The sequence below is a fragment of the Muntiacus reevesi genome, chromosome 13 (assembly GCF_963930625.1).
Source record: "Muntiacus reevesi chromosome 13, mMunRee1.1, whole genome shotgun sequence".
Classification (NCBI taxonomy): Eukaryota; Metazoa; Chordata; class Mammalia; order Artiodactyla; family Cervidae; genus Muntiacus; species Muntiacus reevesi.
The window spans coordinates 29,392,467-29,420,398 of NC_089261.1; the positions used below are offsets into that span (position 1 = coordinate 29,392,467).

The following is a 27,932-nucleotide window of genomic DNA, read 5'->3' on the forward strand; positions in this document are numbered from 1 at the left end:
TGTTTTGGTTTCCCAGAAATGGAAGGATTATTTGCTGTGTAAATACTACAATAAACACTTGCGTTCAAATTTCAGAGTTGAATTTGCAATTTTTGCAAACCAGTACCCTTGTCGGGAATATTTTATACATTCATCCATCTGTCTGCTGCTCAGGAGGGGATCATCTGCTCTGTGAGTTTTCTGGGCTTAATTTCGCTTGCTGACTAACTGGTCCCAGGCTGCAGGCGGCAGGCAAGCCAAGAAGGGGTCAGAGACAGGTCCAAAAAGAGAGTGTGAATCTATGTGTCTGACAGAAGCTGTGTTTGCAGAGTGATATGGACAGCATTCCAGGAGCCTCTGACCTTAATTCTCAGTCCGGCTGATAAGATAGCCAGCAAGTCCTGGAGCTGTGCTACTGTGTCTGTCTGCCTGAGGCCTTGGCAGCCAGTTGACTCAGAATTTATTCCCAGGGCTTGGTGTCCTGAAATGTGCCTAAGCTTGATGCTGATATTCAATTAGTGTTCCCAGAGATGGAGCTCTTTAAAAAAAAAAACAACAAAAAACTCAAACCTTAAAGAAATGATTTTATTTGAAATTTTAAAAAATCTTTTACTTCTTCTTTGACTTCTTAACGAGTTGATCATACTTTTAAATTGTCCTAATGATTAGACCACTGTTGAAATAAGAAGAGGGACTTTTTCTCTTGTGAGACTGCCTGCTGATGGTGTTAAATGGCTTGTCTCTGCTTTGTTTCTTTAATTCTTGGCTATGTTGGGCCTTTTCCCCCATCTTTCTGGCAGGTCAGCTGCCATTTCTACTGAGGTCAGAGTGCTGACTGCTGAGGGGAACTTCACTTTCCCGCCCACCACCATTTTTAAAGTTTTAAATTTGTTTGTTTTTAAATTGAAGGATAACTGCTTTATAGAATTGTGTTGGTTTCTGCCAAACATCAACATCAACGTGATGTTTCTGCCAGACATCAGCCATAGGTATGCATACGTCCCCTCCGTCTTGAACCTCCCTCCCATCTTCCTCCCTATCCCACCCCTTTAAATTGTTACAGAGCCCTGATTTGAGTTCCCTGAGTCATCCAGCATACCCACCACCAGTTCTAAGTGTATGAGTTTTATACAGTCATTATGATACCCTTTAGGGTTTGTTTCAAGCTTTTGCTTTTATCTTTTCCTAGGACTTTTTGATCACATCATGTGTGAACTCATAGCTGGTGTATGTCTGCCTCTGTGTATAACACACTTCATTTGCTGGTGTACATGCAGACATATACCTTCTTTTAAAAAATTTTTAAAGGTAAAGTTAGGGAGCTTATTTTGAATGTCACTGTGTGATGTTTGACTTAGCTAAGCTTTGCTTGGAATTGGCAGAAGAGTTCTCTGAGCAACTTTAGGCTCATTCTCCAAAAAAAAATGTTGCTTAAATGGGAAGAAAGAACAAATCTGAAGACTGACTAATATAGTATATAACAAGGGGTTGGGGGTATCTAATTCAAACTAGATGTAATGTCATAGCCTGATCCCCAAGTTATTTAGATAAGAATATCTTTCTGACTGTTGTTTCTCAGTCGCTAAGTCATGTCCAACTCTATGTGACCCCATGGACTGAAGCACTCCAGGCTTCCCTCTCCCTCACTATCTCCCAGACTTTGCTCAAACTCATGTCCATTGAGTCGGTGATGCTATCCAACCATCTCATCCTCTGTTGCCCACCTTCTCCTCCTGCCCTCAACCTTTCCCAGCATCAGGGTCTTATTCCAATGAGTTGGCTCTTCGCATCAGGTGGTCAAAGTAGTGGAGCTTCAGCTTCAGCATCAGTCCTTCCAATGAATATCCAGGGTTGGTTTCCTTTAGGATTGACTGGTTTGATCTCCTTGTAGTCCAAAGGACTCCTAAGAATCTTTTCCAGCACCACAATTTGAATGCATCAATTCTTTGGTGCTCAGCCTTCTTTATGGTGAAACTCTCATATTCAAACATGACTACTGGAAAAACCATAGCTTTGACCAGATGGATCTTTGTCGGCTAAGTGATGTCTCTGCTTTTTAGCATGTTGTCTAGGTTTGTCATAACTTTTCTTTCAAGGAGCAAGCATCTTTAAATTTCATGGCTGCAGTCACTGTCTGCAGTGATTTTGGAGCCCAAGAAAATAAAATTTGCCATTGTTTTCACTTTTCTCCCATCTATTTGCCATTAAGTGATGGAACTGGATGCTAGGATCTTAATTTTTTGAATGTTGAGTTTTGAGTCAGATTTTTCACTCTCCTCTTTCACCCTAATCAAGAGGCTCTTTAGTTCCTCTTTACTTTCTGCCATAGAGTGGTATCATTTGCATATCGGAGGTTGTTGATATTTCTCCCAGCAATCTTGATTCCAGCTTGTGATCCATCCAGCCCAGGATTTCACATGTTGTACTCTGCATATGAGTTAAGTAAGCAGGGTGACAATATACAGCCTTGATATACTTGTTTCCCAATTTTGAATGGTCTTTTGTCTCATGTTATAAGCAGTATACCTTTATGTGATCAAGTAACCAGTGGCGTGATTTTCCTTGTCAAAAATTTTTTCTTTTGAAATTTCTTTACATGTATCATGCTTTATTGAAATATGTTTGATATAGTATTTTCAACTTATGCCCATTTGTGATCTTGGCTTGTCTAATAGCAAACTGAACCACAAAATAACTTGGGTATCTTTTAATATGCTTTAGTAGTTTTGTAAATTTGATTTTAATCAGTTATCACTATCAGAAATCATCAAAAAAACAATTAAGCGAACATGAATCAACAAGTTGTCCAGTTGAAATTGCAAAAACCTTCTATCAGTCAAAATGTATGCTATTATCATATATCATTAATCATATGTATTGTTATATTAATTATTGTTAATATATAAATATAAATTTCTGTGCTACTTAAAGCAGTTCAGTAATTGAATAAGGAATAAATTTCTTTAGTTACTAATTTTATATTAGATCAAGGATAGAAGTTTAATGTGATGGTGCCTGATAGTTAAATATATAGAACCTAAAACCTAAAAGTAGCATATTCTGTGTATTTGCTTTAGAAAATAAGTAAGGACTTGCTTAGAAGTAAAATCCACCAGTTGGTAGATTTTTCTTCTTGGCTGGTTTATCAGAAAAGCCCAACCTGATTTATTATCATCCTTAGCCATTTTGTACCACAGGGTTTTCTGTCAGTACAAACCTCTGTACTATTAGCTTATATGAAGTTAGTTTCAAAGGTAACTATACTTTATAAAAAGTGATGAAACAGTCTAGATCATGTGTATTTGGGGGTTTCCCAACATTGATTTGGTTTGTACATGTCACCGCTCCTTTCCTTTAAACTCAACTGTTAAGATTTGCCTCTACAGAGAAGGTAATTTAAATTATTTTCTGTCATCATTTCTGTATGTTATAATCTGAAATTTTAGCATTCATTTGTCAGTTTATAACTTAAGATGTTGAAATAATTTCAGGAAATCTTTGGAAAGAGAAGACTTTGAAAAAATAATTGCAGACCAAGCAATTGCAGCAGGTAATAGAATTAAGTATGTGAAATTAGGAAATAATTTGTTTATAGAACTATTTCACCTGTAAACTAAAATTTTCTATTCCTAGAAAATATTTACCTGGAGAACTAATGTTTTCTTTAAAATATTCATGTTTATTTGTTGGTAACATCCTATGTGAAATGTTTAATATCATGTTTTGTGTTAATGTAAAGAATAACTCTTTTTCATACGTATACCTTTGTTTGACTTCAAATGTTTCCTCTTCTTACAATGTTTATTTGCTGAGAAATAGATAAAGCTGCCTAGCAGGCTGATGCATAGACATTCATATGCTTTGGTCTTGAACTTAGTGACTAAGTGTCCTTCATTTATGCATGAAAAGTTCTACTCAACATAGTAACAGAAGTAATTTTTTAAAGGTTGGAAGCAATTATGAGAAATTAAGAGAAATGTGAGCACTGCTCACATATTAATACTTAGTTTGGAAGAATCAAGCAGATGAGTGACTTTGTCGTACTGTCCTTTTCAAAGTTTGAGTACATGGACCAACTGGTGAGGTTTTTTTTGAAGTAGAAGATTTGAAGAATTTGCTTCTGCTGCTGCTGCTGGTGGCTGACGTGCACTGAACCCTCTCTCTGGGTCAGGCACAGTTCTAAGACGGCCCACAAACACCACAGCAGTGCTGTGAACAGGGCCTCCATGTTTCCCCAAGTTACAGATGAGAAGAATGTGGTACAAAGAGTTTAAAGAATAAAGGAGACTAGCGAAGGAAGAGTTGTGGAAAGTAAATGATATATTCCCAACACATTTTTCATTCAGGTAACATTACACAACAAGAATGCTATTTTGCTCAATAATAATAATAATAATATTTATTACTATTATAATATGTTACTTTATATCATCTCGGGAAAAATGACAAAACTGAATTTCACCACCAGTGATATAAATTAATTCTGTATCTGATGCTTATGTTCCAAGGGGGCTAGTACCCCTTAACAACATGTGCCACTGTTTCTGATGCTAACAAGGTGGGAGAACTTCTTTTGAAAGAGGCTTAACCCTGTGATTCCAATTGCTCTTTTACAGTTAAGTTTCAGGGTGATAAAAAGTCATATCTTATACTCAACTGATCATTCTTTCATAATTAACCAATTTGGGTTTATATTTGGAGTTACTTGAATTTTAGAAATGAATTTATGCAGATAATTTGGACAAAAATGGCTAATTTCGGTTGGAACTCTTATTAGCAGATATAAAGCAAGCTAAATTGTCAGATTAGGTGGTATTAAAAACAGTAGTAAAAATACAGCCCTGCCAAGATGATGCATATGATATGGCAGAAAATGTGTTCTGTGCTTTCAGGAGTTCCAGTGGAGATCCTCAAAGAATCTCTTGGTGAGGAGCTTTTTAAAATATGTTATGAAGAAGATGAATACATCCTAGGTGTGGTTGGAGGAACCCTGAAAGATTTTTTAAATAGCTTCAGCACTCTCCTGAAACAGAGCAGCCACTGTCAAGAAGCAGAAAAGAAGGGCAGGTTTGAGGACGCGTCCATCCTATGCCTGGATAAAGATCCCAATATCTTACATGTTTACTATTTCTTCCCCAAGAGGATCACTTCCCTGATTCTCCCCGGCATCATTAAGGCAGCTGCTCGCATACTGTACGAGACGGAAGTGGAGGTTTCCTCGACGCCTTCTCGCTTGCACCAGGACTGCCGTGAGTTCGTGGACCAGCCCTGCGAGCTCTACTCCGTGCAGGTCAGGAGCGCTCGGCCGCACCCGCCCTCCGGGAAGCCCGTGTCCTCGCTGGTCATCCCCGCCTCGCTCTTCTGCAAGACCTTCCCTTTCCACTTCATGCTGGACAGAGATATGAGCGTCCTACAGCTCGGCCACGGCATCAGGCGGCTGATGAGCAGGAGAGATGTGCAAGGGAAGCCTCATTTTGACGAGTACTTTGAGATCCTGACCCCCAAAATCAGCCAGACCTTCAGCGGCATTATGACCATGCTGAACATGCAGTTCGTGGTGCGAGTGAGGAGGTGGGACAACTCCGTGAAGAAATCTTCCAGGGTAAGAACAGTTGTCCTGTTGTGATATGGAATCAATGCTTTTGCTTTTAAAGACTGGGTGTGAAAAATGTAAAAATATACTGTATCAGTCCAGAATATATTAAACATTTTTTAATGTGGACCGTTTTTAAAGTCTTTGTTGAATTTGTTACAGTGTTACTTCTACTTTATGTTTTTTGGCTTTTTGGGTGAAGGGAATGTGGGATCTTAGTTCCCTGACCAGTTTGCAGAGTCTTAACCACTGGACTGCCAAGGAATCCCCCCAAATTTTTAATGAAATATTTCTGTTTAAAATAATTCTAAAATACTTTGAAGGCTGGAATAAATTTAAAACAAGATTCTTTGTGCATTCATTTGCTTGCTTACTTAAGGCATTACTTCACAAATATTTTTTGAATGCAATCTACCTTTTAAAATCTTTGTGTGTTGTTCTGTGCTAAGTCACTTCAGTCGTGTCTGACTCTTTGCAACCCTATGGACTATAGCCTGCCAGGCTTCTCTCTCCATGGGATTCTCCAAGCAAGAATACTGGAGTGGGTTGCCATGCCCTCCTCCAATGGGATCTTCCCGACCCAGGGATGGAACCCACATCTCTTATATCTCCTGTATTGGCACGTTGGTTTTTTACCATTAGCGTCACCTGGAAAATATTCATGGAGTATTTTATAACTGAATTATAAAAATACTTATGTAAAAATATGGCTTCGATCATCACGAAATAGCTGACTTAATTTGGATAATAAGAGGATTTCTACAACAAAGAAACAAAAATGACTTGTTTCGTAGAGGAGGCAACTAAATGGATTCTTAAGTCAAGGAAAGTTCAATAACTTGTTTGATTAACTGTTAGAAAATGTGGGAGAAAGTGTTCTGCTCTCATCTCGTAGTAGAGAACCATGCATGATTTAGAAAAGAAGTTTGGAAATCACAGTCAATAGAATAACTGAGCTCATAGAAAGGCTCACGACGTACCTGACTTCTGGACCCAGAAGACACACTCTCTGTCCTCCCAGATGGAAACAGCTTTATTACTTTTTATGCTAAACACAGTACAGCTAAATGTTTAAAAATAGGTAATACTTTAAGATGTCCATTGCAAAATCAAAAACATTATGTACATTTTTGTTTAAAACAAAAAAGCTACTTTTTACAGTTCTTTTTTTATCAGTAAATGATATCTGTGTGTGTCCTTCCATGTCATTAGACACTGGTCTCTTTCACTTTTTCAAAGGCCATGTCATATCCCATTGTGTGGTCGTCCTGTATTTTGGTTAACTGTCCACTGTTGAAGGACGTCCAGGCTGTTTTTGTGGCTCTGTTTCGTTAACACGTATGTACACATCTGTCTCCTTCACACACGTGAGCCTGTGACCGAGATGAGCATGTGAAGCCCCCTCGCCGAGGGGTCCTGTGCACCCTTCTGCTGATGGCTGCTGCTGAGAGAACGTTGGAGCAGAAGCATCAGTGTGGCACGTGGTGAGAAAGCTTGGAAGCAGGAATTTGGGGCATTGTTGATTGAAAATCATGATTTCTGTGTAAACTATGATGCTGGGAAAGATTGAGGGCAGGAGGAGAAGAGGACAACAGGGGATGAGATGGTTAGAAGGCATCACCAACTCAATAGACATGAGTCTGAGCAAACTCTAGGAGACAGTAGAGGAGAAGGAAGCCTGGTGTGCTGCAGTTCATGGGGTCACAAAGAGTTGGACACGACTTAGCAACTGAACAGCAACAATTCTCCAGTATATTCTCCAGATGTCTGCATGCATTTTAGAGCTCATAGTTAAAGCACAAGAGAGCTGATTGTTTTTGTCAACAAGTAGAAAAAACTCAAGTTTAAAAACAAAGCTGGGGGGAGCGGGGGACTAAGATCCTGCAAGGTGCATGACTTGTTCAAAAAAAAAAAAAAAAAGAAGGGATTATCACTGTAACTGTTTCCTCACTTTTTGTCTGTTGGGAACATGAATAAGCTGCAAAGCTTGGTCCTCCTTCTCCACAGGTGATGGACCTCAAAGGCCAGATGATCTACATGGTGGAGTCCAGCTCTATCCTGTTCTTGGGCTCGCCCTGCGTGGACAGACTGGAGGACTTCACGGGCCGAGGGCTGTACCTCTCCGACATCCCCATCCACAACGCGCTGCGGGATGTGGTGCTGATTGGGGAGCAGGCCAGGGCCCAGGACGGCCTGAAGAAGAGGCTGGGCAAGCTGAAGGCCACGCTGGAGCAGGCCCACCAGGCCCTGGAGGAGGAGAAGCGGAAGACGGTGGACCTGCTGTGTTCCATCTTCCCCAGCGAGGTGGCGCAGCAGCTGTGGCAGGGCCACGCCGTGCAGGCCAAGCGCTTCGGCAACGTCACCATGCTCTTCTCGGACATCGTGGGGTTCACAGCCATCTGTTCCCAGTGCTCCCCGCTGCAGGTTATCACCATGCTCAACGCACTCTACACCCGCTTTGACCGGCAGTGTGGGGAGCTGGATGTCTACAAGGTAGGCGGCCAGGCCCCAGATGGGGAGAGTTGGGCGTTGGGCCAGGAGCCTGTCCTGGGAACAGGCATCCTGCCTTCATTGTATGGGTGTCTTTTGGCCCTGAATCTGCTCAGAGATGATTATTCCAGAAAGGACAGCCACTGTGTCTTTCCACAGAATGCAGGGTGACAGTGAGGGAGTGGGCTGCCAGACCCACAGAAAAGTGACGTTTTAAATTCAGTGAGCCTGACACTTGGACTGTGAAAACTGAGATGAATTGGTTTGGTTTTGTTTTCTTTTTTTTTTTAAGTATTAATTTTTTTGGCTGCTCTGGGTCTTATTTGCAGCATGTGGGATCTAGTTCCCTGATCAGGGATTGAACCTGGATTGGGAGCTTGGAGTTATAGCCACTGGACCACCAGGGAAATACCAAGACAGACTGTTAAGCCTGAGATGTTTCAAAGAGGGAGGATGTAGCCTTTCCATCTGCAAAAGTAAAGAAGCAGGAGGATTACATGAATTATCTTCCGACAGATTCATTCAGTATAGAGTAACAGGGTGCTTTTAACGACCAGGGAACAAAAGCCCAAATCACCTGCTTGTCTGGCGACCAAGGGCAGGAGACGGCCTGTCTTCAAATCTTGCTTTCTGCCTTGTTCGCTTTGTAAGCAGAGAAAGTGAAATAACCTTTCGCAATTCTGAAACAGAGGATATAATATCCATTCACAGAGTTTATATGCATGAATAACATGCTTTACGTCCTGTAATCTTCATGAATGGAGCTCTTATAAAGATTACGGTAAAAAAAATATCTGTTATTCATCAGCCAGCAGGGTTGACTGAGTGCTTACAGGGTACCAGGCATCATTCTAGGCTCTGGGGATGCACAGAGATTGTCCCTGAAACATAATACACTATTTTTAATGTAACTATTGTTAATAAGGGGCTTCCCAGATGGAGCTAGTGGTAAAGAACCTGCTTGCCAATGCAGGAGACATAAGAGATGCAGGTTTGATTCCTGGGTTGGGAAGATCCTCTGGAGGAGGAAATGGCAACCCACTCTAGTGTTCTTGCCTGGAGAATTCCTTAGACAGAGGAGCCTGGCGGGCTACAGTCCATGGGGTTGCACAGAGTTGGACTCGACTGAAGTGACTTAGCATGCATGGTTAATAAGAGAACCAATGAAGAGATTCTGCCTGTTTCTTTAGAAGTAAAACGTTTTCTTATGATTTAATGTATTTTACATAGTTCTCAGCATTGGCTTGAAGAATAAAGCATGCTTCTCATTTATGTGGCTTGAATCATGTTTTAATTTGCCACATAAAAAGCTGACATTTCAGAGCTTAACCTAACATGAAATAAATAAATGATTAAAGAGGAAACAAAAATTATTTATGGGACAACATAAGCCCTGCTTGGTTCCAGCCTAGATGCTCATGGTGAAACTTTCTCTTTAAAACATTTCTAACAGGAAATTCCAGACAGAGCTGTATTTCCCTTGGGAAAAAAGAGGTCCATGTATAATTACAGATAAAATAATTGGCTTTGGTTAGGTTAAGCCTGATGGCCTCTTGTGGAATTCACTGTATTTATTTGTAGACAGCTGATGTCTTGAGAAGGGCTCCTCCCAGAACTGTGAGGAGGTCTCGCTCTTCTCTGCAAACTGCCCAGCTGCTCACAGAAGCCGCCCACTGCCGCACGATGCTCCCTGCTGAAATGTTTAAAAATGTCGTCACTCCTCTCTAGCGTTCAGAACCTAGCTCCTCATGGCGAGGATGGGGCGCAGAGTCCCCTGAGGACCCGGCTGCTGTCCCAGCCAGTGAGTCTGTGTCCTCGTTTCACTTGCTATTCATGTCGACGCTGTGTGGAAACACTGGAGATGCTGTGAATAAACGGGGAGGGGGCCTCCCCTCAGAACACACATAAGATACGGAGTGTGTTCCCATCACCGGCTCACCTGTGCCTGGCTGGCTTCTGGGGAACAGCAGGGCTTGTTTATCCCAGTCTCCAGTTGGACCAGGACTCCATTCAGTTTCATTTTCTTTCTTTCATTCTTTTTGGTCATTTTCCTGCTTATTTGATTATTTATCTAGTGGTTTAGCATATCCTTACTGGTCCTCCAGAGTTTGCCAGCGTGGTGGGGGGTGGGGTCCAGTCCCTGTGATGAGTCCCAGAGAAGGGAGGGGGCAAGGGAGGGACACACAGATAGGGGACAGGATAGACTCCCTGTGACACCGGGGACGCCATGCCACGCTTGCCAGCGCAGGGGCTCCAGCAGCATCGATACTCGGCAGGGCTGAGGGGGCCTCTCCCCCTACTGGGTAGCTCTCTGAGCCCTGTGACAGGTTAGCCCCTAGGCTGAGTGCATCTCCGTGGGCGTGGCCGAGGTGATGCTGTTGGATGCTGGGCTCACCCACTGGTGAGTATCCTGGGCCTCAGTGGTGGAGGAGTTGATGAGACAGCAGACTCAGAGAGCTTGCTTTCTACCAGGAAAACAGACAGCAAAGGCGTGAATTCACAGCATCCCAGATGGTGTGCTCTCTCTGGAAGGAAATAGAGCAAGTGCAGGGGAGCTGGGTGAGGGGATTTCACGGAAGTGAAATTGCCTTCCTTGCAAGGTGAGTTTTAGCAGAGCCTGAGGAAACCAAGGATGTGTCTAGTGGTCACCTGCAGGAATACTGATCCAGACAAAGGAATAACAAATGTTTGCTATGTTTGAGGGAAAACAGGAGGCCAGCAGCTTGGGACAAAGTGAGCAAGAAAGAGAATAAGGAGAAGGATCAGGATCAGGGGCAGCAGAAAGGCAGGACAAGAATTCTGGGGCAGCTTAAGGGCTCTGGCATTTATTTTGAGTGAAATAAGCAATTGCTGATGTTGTCCCCCTTTCTCTTCTCTCTCACCTTCACCCCTCCAGATTGCCAGCTTTGGATCAGAACAATGATATGATCTAGGTTACAATAAGAATTTGGAGGAGAAAAATGCACCTATTACAATTTGGTAGCTTATTTGTGGATTTAAATGGACTGTTAGCTTTCTATATTCAGCATGACAAATGAAAATCACTCGTAACAACAACAATCATGACAATAATAATAATTGATCAATACATGAAATTCACAGAAGAGATTGATTTCTGATAGCTTTCCAATCACCATTGTCTCTGCCTCCCGCTTGACATCCTAGTCTCTGTACTTTATGGTTAATATTCATGTTGACAGTTTATCATTGCTATGACAGCACCAAAAGTTATTTTGAAAAGTTGCAATATCAGTTTTAACCTTAACTGTATTTGTAGGACCTTGATTCAGTAGTGACTTTGTTCAAAGCACTGTATTTTATGCTGAGAGGATATATCACCCAATATCTCAAACATATTATAATAGATTCAAAGTATGTCATTTGCTTCTACAAACTCCATTTTACGTGGTGGGGGGAGAAAGAGGTGCAATGGTGTAGGGGAATCAGTGACAAGTCTGGGAGCAGACACCCCTCCTGACACTGTATTCACAGCAGGGTGCTACCTCTCAGCTTAGAAACCTTGTGAATTTCCTGGAAAGAAAAACCTTTTCCAAGAGTCTGTGATTGACTCTGATGTTCCATTGGCCCATGAAGCTGAGATTTCTGCTTCATGATGTAATTTCTGCTCTATGATGTACACTGTGATGCTTCCTGGGTTTTTTTTTTTTTTTTTTTTTTGTAATGTGGAGAATCTGTTGTGCATAGGTGGAGACGATTGGCGATGCGTACTGTGTGGCCGGGGGCTTACACAAAGAGAGTGACACCCACGCTGTTCAGATCGCGCTGATGGCCCTCAAGATGATGGAGCTCTCTCATGAAGTCGTGTCTCCCCATGGAGAACCCATCAAGGTGAGGCTGATCACGTGCTGTTTAGGAGATGTCACGAGAGTAAATGCTGGTTAGTTAGTCTTGCTGTATCTCACTGTTCTCTGAACCCAGGGTAGGCAAGGCGCCAGTGGGAAAGCTGGAAGCAAAGTCAAGGAGCTGGAGAAACTGCAGACACGTTTATTCTCTCCTGACTGGCACCGCAGCCAGAGCAGCAGACAAGCTGTATTTTCTCATGGTTGACCCAGCGGACACAGCCATAACTGTGGCTATAATGCAGCCTCAAGGGCTTTTCAGGTGGAACTTTTATCTGTTTACAGAACAGAAGTGGCTCGTGCCCAAGTGGGTACATTGTGACATGCATGCACAGTGCTATAAGTTATCTCAGTTGTTACAGAACCATGTATTTACAACACGTGGGGCCAGAGTGAGAGGCCATGGGATGAGAGAGCCTGACCACCACCAACTTGGCTAATTAGCTTTTTTCCCTACAGTTAGTTATCAGTAGAATGGTGCATCCATCAGGGTTTAGTTGCATAGAGTAGATCTCCATCTCGCTGAAGCACCAGAAAATTTACTTCATGGTATTAAGTGGCTTACAGACCACTAGGACCAAGGAAGCCATCCATGACTTGAGCGCTCAAAGAGTGGATCCTAAAGCCATGCTTCAGAACCATGGCTTCCTCTGTGATCTGGAAGCTGGTTCTAGAAACACACAGCCACAGCCAGGCAGGAAACCACTGTGCTCAGAAAGTAGCTGTCTCCGCTACTGGCTGCACTGCAGAGTTGCACCCACTGTAATTGCATCAGCAACGTGGAAATTCTGCATCGTGACTCTCACCAATTGAATAACTGGAAGCCGGGTCCCTGCTAAGCCTGGGAGAGGGAGGACACAGTCTTCTGCTGTGCTCACAAGGGAAGCTGTAGGCAGAAATCCAGGTTCCCAGAGCTCGTGCAAGGGCGTCTGATTCACCAAAACCTCAGTACATCTAGAAACTTTGAGGGAGTTTGAAAAATGTAGTTTTTGGTTTTCTGAGCCCTGCAGGGGAGGAATTTTACTAGAATGAATGTGGACTGGTAATCTAGCAATATTTTCCAGGACACATAAAATTCCAAAATTTCTAAATAAGCCAGATCCCAGAACAATAATGTCTTATTGCAGATGATAAAATAAAATAAACATGCTCGGCAGAGATTTAATAGACAACACATGAACAGATATCTTTATTTGTCCCACTTGAAGTGAATCTGCCACTTAACTTTTATAAAACAGTCCTCAATTAATGACCTTCAGAAATGGGCCTTTGAAATAATATGGAATCCTATCTGGCATGATATAAAATATAGAGAGAAGGAGGAAAACGAAGTTTAGCCAGCACTTACACTGTAAAGAACCTGCCTGCGTTGCAGGAGACCCAGGTTCAGTCCCTCGGTTGGGAAGATCCCCTGGAGAAGGGAATGGCTACCCACTCTAGCATCATGCCTGGAGGATGCTATGGACAGAGGAGCCTGGCAGGCTACAGTCCACGGGTCACAAAGAGCCAGACGTGACTAAGCCATTAACTTTCACTTTCTTTTTCTCTCCAGTGTTAATATTAATCGAAGCTATATATGTAAGCCTTCACAACTATTTTCTAAGAGAATGGTCATCCCAGTTATATACTGATGTGTGACACGCTTCCCTAAAATTAGTGGTGTAAAACCACAGAGCTTTCGTGATGCAGTGATTTTGTGCAATGGAATTTGGATGAGGCATAGCATGAATACCTTGTCATTTCTCACAGTATCTGGTACCTCCACTGGGAATTCTCAGTGGCTGAGGGCATGCAGAGTAGCTGAACTTACATCACTTGAACCAGAGGATTATTTCAAGATACCGCCTATCTCACCTGCCTGGTTCTGTGGTTGGGCATGGGAGAGGGTGGGCATGGCAGGGGATGGACCCCACTGGGACTGTCAGCCCAGTGCTTACATGTCCTGCTCCAGCTGGGCAGCCTCGGGACAGTCACACTTCTTACCTGGGGGTGGGTGTCCACGGAACAAAGTCAGTATCTGCTGTATGGCCTTTTACACCTTGGCCTTAGGAGATAAACGGTGACACGTCCATTGTATACTATTGGCCAAAGCAACCTTAAGCCTGCCCAGAAGGGAGAAGACATAGATGCCAGGTCGCAATAGGAAGAGTGTGAAACAATTCTCCACTGTGTTTTAAAAGCATCACAGTGTCTGACTTTTCCAGATAGCTAGTTTCTATAATTTTTTAGAAGATAATTATATTTTGCTTTTTTTTGATAAGGAGTCTCATAGCATCAAAGTGAATGCCTAAAATATCTGGATTAATAATAAACCCAGTGATCTCCACTTAAATGGGTTCTATAATTAAGATGTGTATGTTTGGGGAAGGGGGTTAGTGCCATGATTTTTGACATTTGTAGAAATGTACTTAACAGTTTTGCAATTGCAAGAATTATTTATAGCTAATTTCAAAGATGGTTACCCAGGTGGTAATAATTTAGCTTTACTGACCTATAAATGCAGGTTTAAACATGGCTTTTTATTTGTACTGACCTAGGAAATTTCTGGTGGCCTTAGGGGTTACTCATGAATTACCACAAGTGCAGACTCATTTTAGTAGTGAGAAAAAAACACTAATGTGTGTCAGGGCAGCAGTTGTGACTTAAACATCATTTTACTTAGTACATATGTAGTATATGTAATGTATAATATAGTTGAACCACATTGTAGAGGAATCCACAATTCAGTGATGGACAAGGGTGGTCAAGACTCTACTGGATTTGAAGCTGTGTGTTTCTGGCTGCAAAGCCCAGGCTTTTATGACTTCTTACCCTCCTTCCCCATGAAATGGAATCACAGTGAAAGAATAGGAAGTGTTTTTGGTTTCAAACTCTGTGTCTTTCTCCAGCATGTCTTGTGTACTAACTGTCTACTCGCTTATTCTACCGATTTCCTCACTAACACCCGCCCACCCGGCTGAGGCTTGGAGGACCGCAGGTGAACTGTGTGTTAGGATGGAGACCTTGCCGAGGCCGAGAAGCCCAGCGGGAGACAGAAAGGGCAGAGTGCACTCACTGCATGCTCTGGAGCCTCCCTCCCAGCCCAGCAGCCAGTGTGTGGAAGGGCTCCGTCTACAGTGGCCCTGGACGGGAGACTCCTCAGCAGATTTCCATTTGGGGCATGATGGGCACCTCACACTTTGGACCATTTTTGTGCTTGTAAACTTACAAAGTTCTCTGATAAGAAAGCTTTGGAGTCAAGAGTGCGATTCAGGACTGGAGTCAAAAGTGCAATTCAGGGCTGGGGGAGGGAGGGAGGGGAGAAAGCAAAGGGACCTTGGCCCTGTCTGTGTTGTTCGGATGTTTATAAAGAGGATGTATTTCTATATTAATTATGCAATAGAAACAGTAAAACACTACAATGAACTTGTCCTATTAAAAGCTAGAATAACTAGGTACAAGGGAGAAACTGGTTTAATGAGAAGAGTGCCCAAAGAAAATAAAAACTTATGAAAGTATGCCTGGTATTTATAAGCAGAAGATAGCCTTTTGTCACCTTTTCTTGGTTTGTTTAAATTGTTCTTTGTTAATTGTTTATGTATAGAACCATGTTTTCCTAAGGAAGAAAAAGCCGGACGCAATAGAAATCTATATTTTTGTGCTTAAAGTAAAACTGATGAAGAAGAGGCTTTAAAAGTAATCCAATCCTGAGTTTTTTAGGTGAGGAAAGAGTACAGGGGAAATGTGGAGATTTAGAGAAAGTCAGACAGCCAGAGACAGAGAATAAGTCAGTGGTCACCAGTGAGAAGCAGGTAGAGGGAGAGGGCAGGAGTGGGGGTCAGAGCTACAGACCTCTAGGTATGAAATAAGTAAGTTACAGGATGTAATGTACAACGCAGGAAAAAGAGCTAACATTATATAATAACTTTGTGTGGGGCATGATCTGTAAAATATTAAACAATTACATTGTACATCTGAAAATAATATCGTAAGTCAAGTATACTTCGATTAAAAAAGTCAGACTGCCAGCTATTAGCAGAATTTTGGTTTCTAATACAAATCCCCTGATTCATGATGTCGTGCTTTTGTTGAAAAATTTTGCAGAATTCATGGTTTAACAAATGGTTCTCAGAAGTTTCTAGAAGAGGTCTGAAATTAGCCATAAGACTTGAGAAATCTGGAGTCTCCTGTATTCTAAATTACATCTAAGTGACTAAGTCTTTAGCCTCTGTGTACAATACAGGGATCTAATGGAACTTGTTTTAATGGTCAACTGAACATAGAACTTGGAAATAGCAAACGTGGTGTCTGATTGTCATCTTAAACATCCTTACTCTCACTTGCTTCGTTGTAGCAGTGATTTAAAAATCTGTGCCTCCTCTAAGATCAGCCAGTTTTCAGTCTAAAAGATCCCAGTTTAAAACATTGTCTTAACTGCTCTACAAATTATCAAAAGCTTTCAGAATTCCTAAACATGCACCTCAGTGTATTCTGACTGCCTCTTATACCCAGATATGGAACGACTCTTGTTTTCCATGGATCCAGATGTTGTTGACTGAAGTGTTTACAGTTGCTGCGATTCAGGCTCAGCAATGCCAGCTTTCCGCTTCCTCTGTCATTTTCTGCTTCAATATTACATTTTTTTTCTCCCCGGGTTGGCCATTTGAATAGTGAGATAGTGTCTGGCATAAAGTTCTTGTGAGCAAAATACTTAAACACCCACACTTTGTATCCTGAGAAGTGACCGTGTTTTGGGAAACAGCTTCTGGGTTCCAGAAGTCCTGCCTCTCTCATCCAATGGACAGAGCAGGTTCACCTAAGCAGCCCGCAGAGACGGCGTCTGGTCACCATGGTGACTGTGGTAGGTTCGTGGAGGGCTTTAACTCAGATAGGAAAGACGGGTGAGATACACGTTGTGTGATAAACCCAAGTGCATCCATGGAGAAGCGAAGAGGCGTGACTGATGCCGCCCTAGGGGTTCTTCCTTGGAAGGGAGGAGTAGAGGAACGTCGGCTGGAAGTTTGGAGGAAGGAGGAGGTGTGGGAAGAGCGAAGAGTATAATAATTTCAACAGTCCCACAAACAGCACTGACAGGCAGGAGTGTTTTTCCAGTGGCGAGAACACTGACTGACTTTTTGCTTTCAGATGCGCATTGGACTGCATTCTGGGTCAGTTTTTGCTGGAGTTGTTGGAGTTAAAATGCCTCGTTACTGCCTTTTTGGAAACAATGTCACCCTGGCTAACAAGTTTGAATCGTGCAGTGTCCCCCGGAAAATCAACGTCAGCCCAACCACTTACAGGTATGCCCCCACTGAGCGCCTGAAATGTACTCTTTTATATGCACTTGTCATTTTTGTTCATTGATTTGTCTCATTCTTCGTAACTTTTTCTTGCTTAGATAATATTAGAGAAAAGTCATAATTGTGTCATCCTCATTTTAACTGCTTTTAAACTAATTTTTAGTCTACTTTTTAGTCCTGAGATACCTGTAGCCTGGCTGTCATCCTTGATGTATATCCTGTCTCCCCCATTATTACCCTTTAAGCAAAGAGTAATAATGTATTCCTTCTCACGGGCTTGGGAGGTATTCTGACTCTGACCAGAGTTACAGAGACCACACAAGTTGATGGGCATGGTCCCCAAAAAGAATGTCCTTAATTCATGTGCCAGGTGTATATGCATTTTATCTGCTTTGAAAAATCAAATTATAATGGAAATCCTCGAAGAACAAAAAGATTTTCCAGATCTATATGGTAGCTAACATACACCAAGCAAGTGAACTAGTCTCTATGATGGTTTCCTAGCATCTTCTTTCTACTCCAAACAACTTTCCTTTCCAGCCCTGATTCTAAGTTGAAAACCTGCTTTCTTTTGCACAAGAAAGGTTGAAACCTGCTAAGAACCGTGCCAGCTTTATGCTCAGATCCAGCGCATCTTGCTCCCTGGCACCCTTGACTGTGTGTGGTTCCTGTCCTGGGGACTAACAGCCCTGTTCCGGATTTGCTGTCCTCTCCAACATTTTCTTTAGAAAATATCAGCCTTCTCTATGTTCAGTTCCTCCAAGGAAATGATTCTTCCCATCAAAATACAGTCATATCTGTTTGCTTACCTCTTTAAAGGTAACATCTTTGTTTTGTTTCCAAGGCTGTCTCTGCTATCTCCTTAAGTTCCTGCTCCTTTTTCAGAAAAACTCAGCACACAGGTCGTCTATGCTCAGGGCCTCCCCTTGGTCTTCAGCTCACTCTGGTCAGCGTTTGTCCCTCACAGGCCACTCCGATGGATCCCAGCAGGGTCATGGGTGCCCCTTGCTAAACTCAGGGTCAGTTCTCTTTCCTTGTCTTCCTCACCATCTCAGGATGTTCTGAATATCTTCCTGTTCAGGCTTTTGTGACAACAGATTCACCAGGTTCCCTCGTGGCTGTACCTTCTCCTTGTCTTGGTTGCTGCTGTCTCCACAAAACCGTTCCCCACCGGGTTATTGACGTCCTTAATCACTAGAAATGGACTAGAGGCCAGATAGAAAATTTAGGCAAGCCTTTATTGGGGCCCCTGCTGCAGCAGGAGGGAGTGAGACCAAGTAACAACAAATTTCCCTTGCTTGCTCCTGGAGTGGAGGATAAGCTAGTTGCTTTTATGGGGTGAGGGTAGGGTGTGTCCAGGGGTCTGGCTGAAGGGGTGGCTTAGGTGGGTTCCCCATCCCTCTGGTGGTGTTGAGTGCAGGGGGCATGTGCAGTATCCTACTTTTGCTCCCAATCCCCTGCTTTTGCTCCTCAGAAGTGGCAGTTGGGTTTTTGGTCTTTTTGTATCTTTTGGTCCAAAATTTGCTCCAGCTGCATATGCATACAGTTATTTTCACTCCCACAGTTTCTTTGTATTTTGTTGCTGGAGGAAAAGTTTGTCCAGGTGCAGGCATTGCAGCAAAGGATCCCCAGGTTCCAGGCTGTCTCAAAACCACCAAACTTTGGAAAATTGTCCTGCCCAGAGCCATGTCTGTATTCTCATGTTTCCAAAATTTGATGATTTGCCACTTTTATCTCTAGCCTGACCCATGATTCTCCACCGAGCTAAACTCATATAATTCTGTCCTGCATTTCTACTCAGATGACTAACTGACCTATTAGATGGCTAATGTGATGATGTTAGAACAACTGATTTCCAATTCCCCACCCCCATGTGGATAAAATCTACTTCCCACCCAGCGAAACTCCATCAGTCTTTTTAAAGGGCAGCAGTGTCTCCCTAGTTACTCAAACCAGGGACCTCAGAGTGATCTCTCCCTTCTCCCCAGCATGCCCCACCCCTGCCTCCACACGTGTGTCCTGCACATAGCCTTTCTCACCTCCTCCAATGCCACCACCCCAGCCCAGCATCACCCTCACTCTTGTGCCTGCTCCTTGGCTCATCCTCCACACAAGAGCCAAGTTCTCTTCCTAAACCATAAGCAGATCTGTCACCCCTGCCCTACAAGCCCTCCAGTGGCCTCCGCTGCAATCAGAATAAAATCAGACGTGTAACCACTGACTCAAGTGCTATCTCTGGTCATAGTCACATCAGCTCTTACCACCTTATTTTCTTCCACTTTCTCCTTATTTCACAGATCTCCTGCAACCCCAGCCTCATTTTTATTCATCAGACTTGCTAAACTGATTCCTGAATGGAGGGTGCCTGCTTTCTCTTTCTCTCCCAGGTCATCTCCAGTTTTCCTCCTTCTCGTGATCTGACCTTAAGTCAGATGCCACCTCTTCAGGGACACATTCCTCACCTGCCCTGGACATACCCTCGCGTGGTCATTGCAGCTCATCCCTATGCCTGAAATGGTTAAGTTCAGGGCAAGGGTAGATTTTATGAGGATTTATGCAGATATAAAAGGTGATTGTTTCTTTGCAGAGGTTTAATGATATAACGTTAAATCCTGGAATGGTATTTCTCAACAAAATAATATTAGGGAGCATACCTTCCTTGATATATTTATGAAACATGTACATTTAGGACACAGACTACATCCCCACACCCAAAAATATCCACTACCTTCAAACTTCTGTTTTCAAATTCTGAGTAATTTAGAAAGTAGCAATGTAATAGCAGTTATACATTCCTTTCTTTTAAATGTCATAAGGAGTTTTATTCCCGGGGACATTTTCTGCATTTTTATTTGTTTTTACTGAAGTGCAGAGAACTCACAGAGACTAGGTTTGGTATCTTTGGATCAGTGGATTGATGAGAAGGGTGTGTGATGATCCAAGATCATTAAAGACAAAATTGGCAGATGGGGCATGATGGAGCCACCCCTGTGGGTGGGAAGGTTGACCTAGGAACTCCTGAGGTGACACAGAAGCAGGACTTGGATTCCATGAAGAAGCAAGGAGCGTAGAGGGCAGATGATAGAATTAGGAGAGTTGATGCAGCCACTTGGAGGACGTGGTGTCCAGTCGCTGGGAGTAAGAAAACCGCCCTCGCATGTGAACATCCGCCTTGGGACTGTTGCTGCTAATCTCGGATCTTCCCTCAAGCTTTCATCTAAATGGTTTTATATTTCCGACCTGTTTTTCTTATAAATTTGGATCTTTTAAAAAAGATGATTTAATGAACACATCTAATTCCATGACACTGTGTTTATCTGTAAGTTTCTTTAAAAAGCATGGGATTTGCAGTCAGAAGACATGTCCTACAGTCCCCAGTACAGGGCTTACCAGCTGTGTGATCTTAAGAAAGGCTCTTAATACATTCTAATGATTTGCTTTAAAGCCACTTCTAAATGCGCCAGATACAAAAATAAAACCAGAGAAAAATAGACTTCCACTGAACCTATCCATATTCTTTTACAACTTGCCTTGAATCCATCCAATATTATGTTTTTGAGATTTTTTTCTTGATAAAATGTAAATCTAGTTCATATAAATCTAGTTCATTTAGTTAAAGTATTCCAAATGCAGTGGTAAGCTGGTCAACCAGCTTGGGAAATGAAGTAGATACTCCCTGAGTTCTAGCATTTACCATTTCTAAAGTGTAAACACTACACTGTGGCTGGTTTCAGACTATCCATGGTTTAAGTGGCTTGCAGATTCCTGAGTATCTAACAGTTGGTTCTCCCAGGCAGGTCAGAGATAAATCTAACATGTCACCAGATGTGCCTGTGATGTAATATGTATTCTAGGATATAAGTAAGCCAGTCTGTCTTCTGTCCATGGTTAATTTCAGGATAGCCAGTTTTTCATTATTATGCAAAGTGATTTGATAAATATACACATGTCTCTAGATAACATACTTATGAATGATATTCCCTGATCGTGAGCTTCATTACTCAGTTTCAGCTTTACTCAGCATCACTCAGCTGTCCAAACCCATCTGTGTTCCATAGTGTCTGCAGGTTTCTATTTCCTGATGCCTTATATTATCAAACTTATTGCTACCAATATGGCAGGTGTTATGTGACATCCAGTTGATGATTAATAAATCTTGTTTAAGCAATTTATTTAATCTTCATAACTGTCCTAAGAGATGTGTATTATTATGAAAGTGGAAGTGTTAGTTGCTCAGTCGTTTTTGATTCTTTGCGACCCCATGGATGGTAGCCTGCCAGACTCCTCTGTTCATGGAATTATCCAGGCAAGAATACTGGAGTGGGTTGCCATGCCCTTCTCCAAAGGATGGAAGAGAGGAAGCTAGGGATGGGGTTCCATCTTCAGGGGATCTTCTCAACCCAGGGATTGAACCCAGGTCTTCTACATTGCAGGTGAATTCTTTACCATTTGAATCACGAGGGAAGCCCTGTGTATTATTATAGTTCCCTTTTAAAGGCTAGAAATCTGACATCTTTGCTGTTATTCAAAGTTAGATCTATCAGACTTTGAAGTTTACACTTTCAATACTGTGGAATTCTGTAATTTTTCACTATATATTACCAACTACTATGTCTTATAAATAATAGATACTTGAAATATCTACGAATCCATGACTAAAACATCATTTCGCTTGTTTTATTCTTTTGCAGACTACATATTTATTGATGCACTTGTAAAATTAGTTAATTGAACACTCATGTATTCTTTCTGAGGTCTGCAATCCTTGAGACCTTCATGTCTATATAACAGTTTCCTCAGCACATACAGAGCATCATAGTTCCGAATTTTAGCACAATATCATCACTGTTTTCATTTAGATGTCCCATTGTAGGCTAGGGAGTGGAAGGGAAGATATGAGTAATTTTCTGTAGAAGCTGGTTTAGATCTTGTTCTCATCCATGGCCTGAATAATAGATCAGAGAGATGCTTATTAAGTTTGCATTTGACAGAGACCTCGGGAAGCAAATGGGAAGAGGAGCCAGTAACTTGATCAGTGTGATTAGAATTTAAAATGAGTTTATGCTCATGAACCAATGAAGCAAATAATAAAAGCTGGTAGAACATCTGAATTTAAGAGGAAATTTAATTCTTAGGAATTTAAGAAGAAAAAATATTGCAGATATCAGATAGTAAGTAGAATATCCATATATACAACTAAACCTCACTTTAGTCCTACTAACCTAGAATTCATAAAAACTTTATCCAAAGAGATCCCAAAGTTATATATATATATGCTGGTAAAGAATCTGCCTGTAATGCAGGAGATCCCGGTTTGATTCCTGGGTTAAGAAGATCCCCTGGAGAAGAGAACAGCTACCTGCTCCAGTATTCTGGCTTGGAAAATTCCATGGACTGTATAGTTCATGGGATCACAAAGAGGCAGACATGACACAGCGACTTTCACTTTCATATATATATGTGTGTGTGTATATTATGTAGAACTTTTCTTTCACAAGTTCTTGTCCATTATTATTTCTCAGTAATATTTACAAAATGAATGAATTGATATAGTGTCTTATATCTTTCAACTCTTTCAGTTCTATAATATTATTTTCTTACACTATTAGACTTTGCATCATTTGGGTTTTTCCCACTACTATGAATTACACTGTTGTATAGATCATAGATAATATCTTTAAAAAATATTTTATAGTTATTTTTCCTAGTATGAGTGAAATCCATTATTTGGTGGAACTTTCTGTTATTGTGAATTGATTCTCCATTGTTATTCTGTGATGATGTTTGTAAACATCATTAGGATTTTTTGTCAATCACACTGAAGATGGTGGGTTTATCACCATTCTTAGGAATGTTCCCTTAATTATGTTGCCTTTTCTTGACTAGACAGTTATGTAGATCTTGAGTTTTATGATCAATATCTGCCTTTTAATCTTTCCAGATTACTCAAAGACTGTCCTGGTTTTGTGTTTACACCTCGATCAAGGGAAGAACTTCCGCCAAACTTTCCTAGTGACATTCCGGGGATCTGTCATTTTCTGGAAGCGTATCAGCAAGGAACAACTTCAAAGCCGTGGTTCCAGAAAAAAGATGTTGAGGAAGCCAATGCCAATTTTTTAGGCAAAGCATCAGGAATAGATTAACCAAACACACACCTGATTGTTAGCCTTTGGGGTTTGACTCCTTGGAACGTGAGTGGACCCTCTGAGAGCACACTGGTATGGTGTTGAGCTGAGGACCAGTATTAACATTTCAGGAGCCAAGTCACCATCTACTTTTCCTTCCACTTAACATGACAAAAATGTATTCACTTCAATATTCAAGTTTTCAGTGAAAAACAAAGAAACCTCAAAAAGTGACTTTGAGGAGATATTTCTGTTATATAAGAATCACTCGTTACCTGTACTCAGAGCTCAACACCTTGTACATAAGTCAGGTAATGTAGTGAGCTGTCCCGCCCGGTGAGCTGTCTGCATATCCTGTCCTGGTTATTAAAGTGCTTGTGGTAGCGCTGGTTGCCTTAAAAGCGCCTTTTGAATAGAAATGATAGTCTTGATACCATAAGCTCTTTGAACCTTTCAACTGTACATTGTGTTCTGTTTCCTCATTTAACAGTTAGCATATATAATAAGATAGATTGAGTTTTCTTTTTTTCCTGTTGCACTTTTTTCTTTTTCCTTTTCTTAAACAAAATAAGCCATTATGGGTTAGATGCAATATGAATCTAAAGTAGTTCTCCTGTAAATATCAAGATGATTTTATAAAAATATTCTCTACAACATAATATGTCATAAAAATAAGTATTTCCTTTTTCGACATTTTTAAAAGTCTATACATGGTAAAGGCTATTTTAATTCATAATAGCGATTTCGTTTCTATTAATTCATTTTTGTGTCATCTTCAGGGTAAAAGAGGATTATGGCCTATATTAACATGCAATAATATCATTATGATTTACTTTAACTGAAGCAACATGGAGTAAAGGCAGCATTCAGGGAGTGAGCCATAAAGTCAGAAGTGAAGTACTTAACACACACAGGAGTAATTTGGACCTATTTCAGCAGACACCCTCCATTGCCAGGCTGAGCCACAGAAAGTTGTTGCATTAGGAAAATCTAAGTTCAGAAGTCGGAAATAAGACTTGTACTTTTTGCTGATAGCTTATTTTTAAGTATTTGTGTTGAGCACTTTGGTGTGTATATATGTCCTCAGAATCAAGCTTTTGTCTTAAGTACACATCTGTGAATATTTTATTCTAGTGAAATAACTCAATGATATTTTTAAAGGGAATGTTAATGTTGATGAAGAAAATGATGCTGTGATTTCATTCTGGAACTTTCAAAACATTTTTCTGGAACATAAACATTTATTTTTAGTGATGTTAGTCTAAGATCTCTGCTGAACTAAATAACATACAGAGTTTGGTTGGAGATAAGATCTGATTTTTAAATGAATACAGCTTCAAAGCTAGAGAAAGAGGAACATAAAAGTGTTTAAGTCACTATTAGCAGAGTTATAGATACAGCAAACTCTTATTTGTGGATCTGAGAAATAACTCAGCTTAAAAATTTAAAAATTCTCTCCATTGGTCCCCAGGCTAGTCCATGGTGACCTCAGGAATACCAATAATTTCTGATAGGTCTCTTAGCATCCCTGTGTATTATTATATATGTTACAATAAATATTATTTACTCAATAATGATCCTGTGTCTTGAAGCACTGATGTGGCTCATTAAATGTCAATCCTTTTATTGGGACTGCCACAGGACTTGGGAAAATATAGTTATAATCTTACAAGCATATGAAGTTAATAAAAGTATTTAAAAGTAAAATCAAGACTTAAATATATTTTTCTTTCTGGAACTGAGCCCGTATTACAAGCAAAATATTAGAAATTAAGGGAAATTAAAAACCATAAAATGTGTGTTATTTATCACCTGTTTAAGCAGGCTCAAATTTGCTAATAATTTATGTTCCAAAAGTTGTAAATTAATTGGAATTCAAAAAATATTCTCTGCGTGTGTGTATAAACACATGTACACACACAGAACCAGTGAAGGAAAATAGAAACAATCTGCTGTTCAGTTGCTAAGTCGTGTCCAACTCTTTACAGCCCCATGGATTGCAACATGCTCCTCTGTCCTCCACTATCTCCTGGAATTTGCTCAAATTCATGTTCATTGAGTCAGTGATGCTCTCCAATCATCTCATCCTCTGCTGCCCTCTTCTCCTTTTGCCTTCAATCTTTCCCAGCATTAGGGTCTTTTCCAATGAGTCGACTTATTGCATCAGGTGGCCAAAGTATTGGAGCTTCAGCTTCAGCATCATACCTTTGAACGTTCTTTGGCATTGCCTTTCTTTGGGATTGAAATGAGAATTGACCTTTTCCAGTCCTGTGGCTACTGCTGAGTTTTCCAAATTTACTGACATATTGAGTGCAGCACTTTCACAGCATCATCTTTTAGGATTTGAAATCATTCAGCTGGAATTCCATCACCTCCACTAGTTATGTTTGTATTATTACTTCCTAAGTCCCACTTGACCTCACACTCCAGGATGCCTGACTCTAGATGAGTGACCACACCATCGTGGTTATCTGAGTCATTAAGATTTTTTTTTTTTTTTTTTTGCTATAGTTTTTCCGTGTATTCTTGCCACCTCTTCTTAATCTCTTATGCTTCTGTTAGGTCGTTACTGTTTCTGTCTTTTATTGTGCCCATCCTTGCATGAAATATTCCCTTGATATCTCCAATTTTCTTGAAGAGATCTCTAGTCTTTCCTATTCTATTGTTTTCCTCTATTTCTTTGCATTTTTCATTTAAATAGGCCTTCTTATCTCTTCTTGCTATTCTCTGAAACTGCATTCAGTTGGGTATATCTTTCCCTTTCTCCTTGCTGTTTGCTTCTCTTCTTTCCTCAGCTATTTTTGTAAAGAATCCTCAGACAACCACTTTATCTTCTTGCATTTCCTCTTCTTTGGGATGATTTTGGTCACTGCCTCCTCTACAGTGTTACAAACTTCCATCCACAGTTCTTTAGGCACTCTGTCTACCAGATCTAATCCCTTGAATCTATTCATCACCTCCACTGTATCATCATAAAGGATTTGATTTAGGTCATACCTGAATGGCCTAGTGGTTTTCCTTACTTTCTTCAGTTTAAGACTGAATTTTGCAATATGGAGCTCATGATCTGAGCCGCAATCAGCCCCGGTCTTTCTTGTTTTTGCTGATTGTATAGAGCTTCTCCATCTTTGACTGCAAATAATATACTCAATCTGATTTCAGTATTGACCATCTGGCGATATCCAGGTATGGAGTTGTCTCTTGTATTGTTGGATGAGGGTATTTGCTATGACCAGCATGTTCTGTTGACCAGATTATGTTGGAAAAATCTGAGGGAAATGTAAGCAATCTGAGTGAAAGCTACATGGGAATTCCTTGTACTATTCCTGCAATCTTTCCATAAGTTTGATATTTTACCCAAAGAAAAAGTTACTAAAATGTGTTTTCTCAAAAATATTCAATCACCTGTTATAAATTACCTAGCCTAGTGTGCAAAGGCTCCTTAACTGTGGGATGCTACATAACCAGATGGACACACAACATTTCCGTGATGGATGTGCTCAAAATCTACAACTTGGATGCTAAAAACTTTGAGGAATCCCTTTCTCATCTCTGCCTTACCAATTTTAGAGTATGTACTTGTCAGAGACACATACAGATCTGGATCACTGAAGGTGCCCAGGGACAGAGCCTGAGGGTGAGTTCACGAGGAAAGTGAGGGACCAAGACAGAGGCTTGAGACTGGTGTGGAGTTGAGAATGGAGAAAAGAGTGGACATAGAGGGTCTCTGACAGGGTTGAGGGATGAATCTTACTGCCAAGTCAACTGTTCTGTAATACAATTTGAGTCCCCAGATGCCTATTTCTTCTAAGAATTCCAGGAGCTATTCTGTTCTGTTGTTTCCATGACTTCTTGTCCCATTATTTTGTGTCCAGTACATAGAATAAATTCACTTGGCACATGTAGTTCTCAAGTGAGCTTAGAGTTCCCTTGACGTCTCCCAGAGATATCTGCAAAGTGAAATACATAGAGTTCAAAGATCTGTTCCCATTTTTCCTTCTCTTTCTCCTTCCATCTGGACTTCGTAAGAAAACACAGTTTTTGAACCTAGCACTGAAGAAACTCATTTCATGTATTTGTTCATCTTTTACTGAATGACTACTATGTGCCAGAAACATATAATGCTGTTTTTGGAGTTCCAAGTAAGGCCTCTTTTATCAAGAAAGAAAATTGGAAGGTGAACATAAGAAAAATAATCACAAAACGCCGTGGAACCCGAAGGAGGAGACTCAGTGCCTACAGAAAGGTCTTGGTCTTTGAAGACGTAGCTCATCAGGCCAAGGGGAAGGACTGCCAGGCAAGTGGACGTGTCCACACGGACACAGAGGCTTGGGGTGCAGGGTGCACTTTGCATCCTCAGGTGCCTGGAATGAGCTGGTGGGTGGGAGAGGAGAGAAAGGACAGAAAGACCATTTGTCAGAGTGACTATGATTGTTAATCATCTTTATTATTAGTTATTATTCATCTCCATAGAACCGTTTGTTCAAAATGGCTTAAAAAGACAAGAAAGAAGCAAAACAAGCAGACCATTGGCTTTTGCCTCCCTCCCCAGCAGTTTTCAAACCACTTCAAGCGCAAAAGGAAGGAATGTGATGCTGAGATGTGA

At 41.2% G+C, this 27,932-nt stretch overlaps 1 protein-coding gene across 8 annotated transcripts in view; it reads left to right on the forward strand.

Annotated features, from left to right (window-relative positions):
- The window catches only part of GUCY1A1 (guanylate cyclase 1 soluble subunit alpha 1), a 66,474-nt gene extending 38,966 nt beyond the window's left edge, over positions 1-27,508 (forward strand). For all 8 annotated transcript variants that reach the window (XM_065904140.1, XM_065904141.1, XM_065904137.1 and 5 more), the window contains 6 exons: positions 3,471-3,529; positions 4,872-5,581; positions 7,580-8,065; positions 11,768-11,911; positions 17,047-17,201; positions 23,143-27,508. In XM_065904140.1, coding sequence (XP_065760212.1) covers positions 3,471-3,529; positions 4,872-5,581; positions 7,580-8,065; positions 11,768-11,911; positions 17,047-17,201; positions 23,143-23,344 — 1,756 coding nt within the window. In that variant the 3' untranslated portion in view covers positions 23,345-27,508. The remainder of the gene's footprint in view (positions 1-3,470; positions 3,530-4,871; positions 5,582-7,579; positions 8,066-11,767; positions 11,912-17,046; positions 17,202-23,142) is intronic.
- Positions 27,509-27,932: the final 424 nt, after the last annotated feature.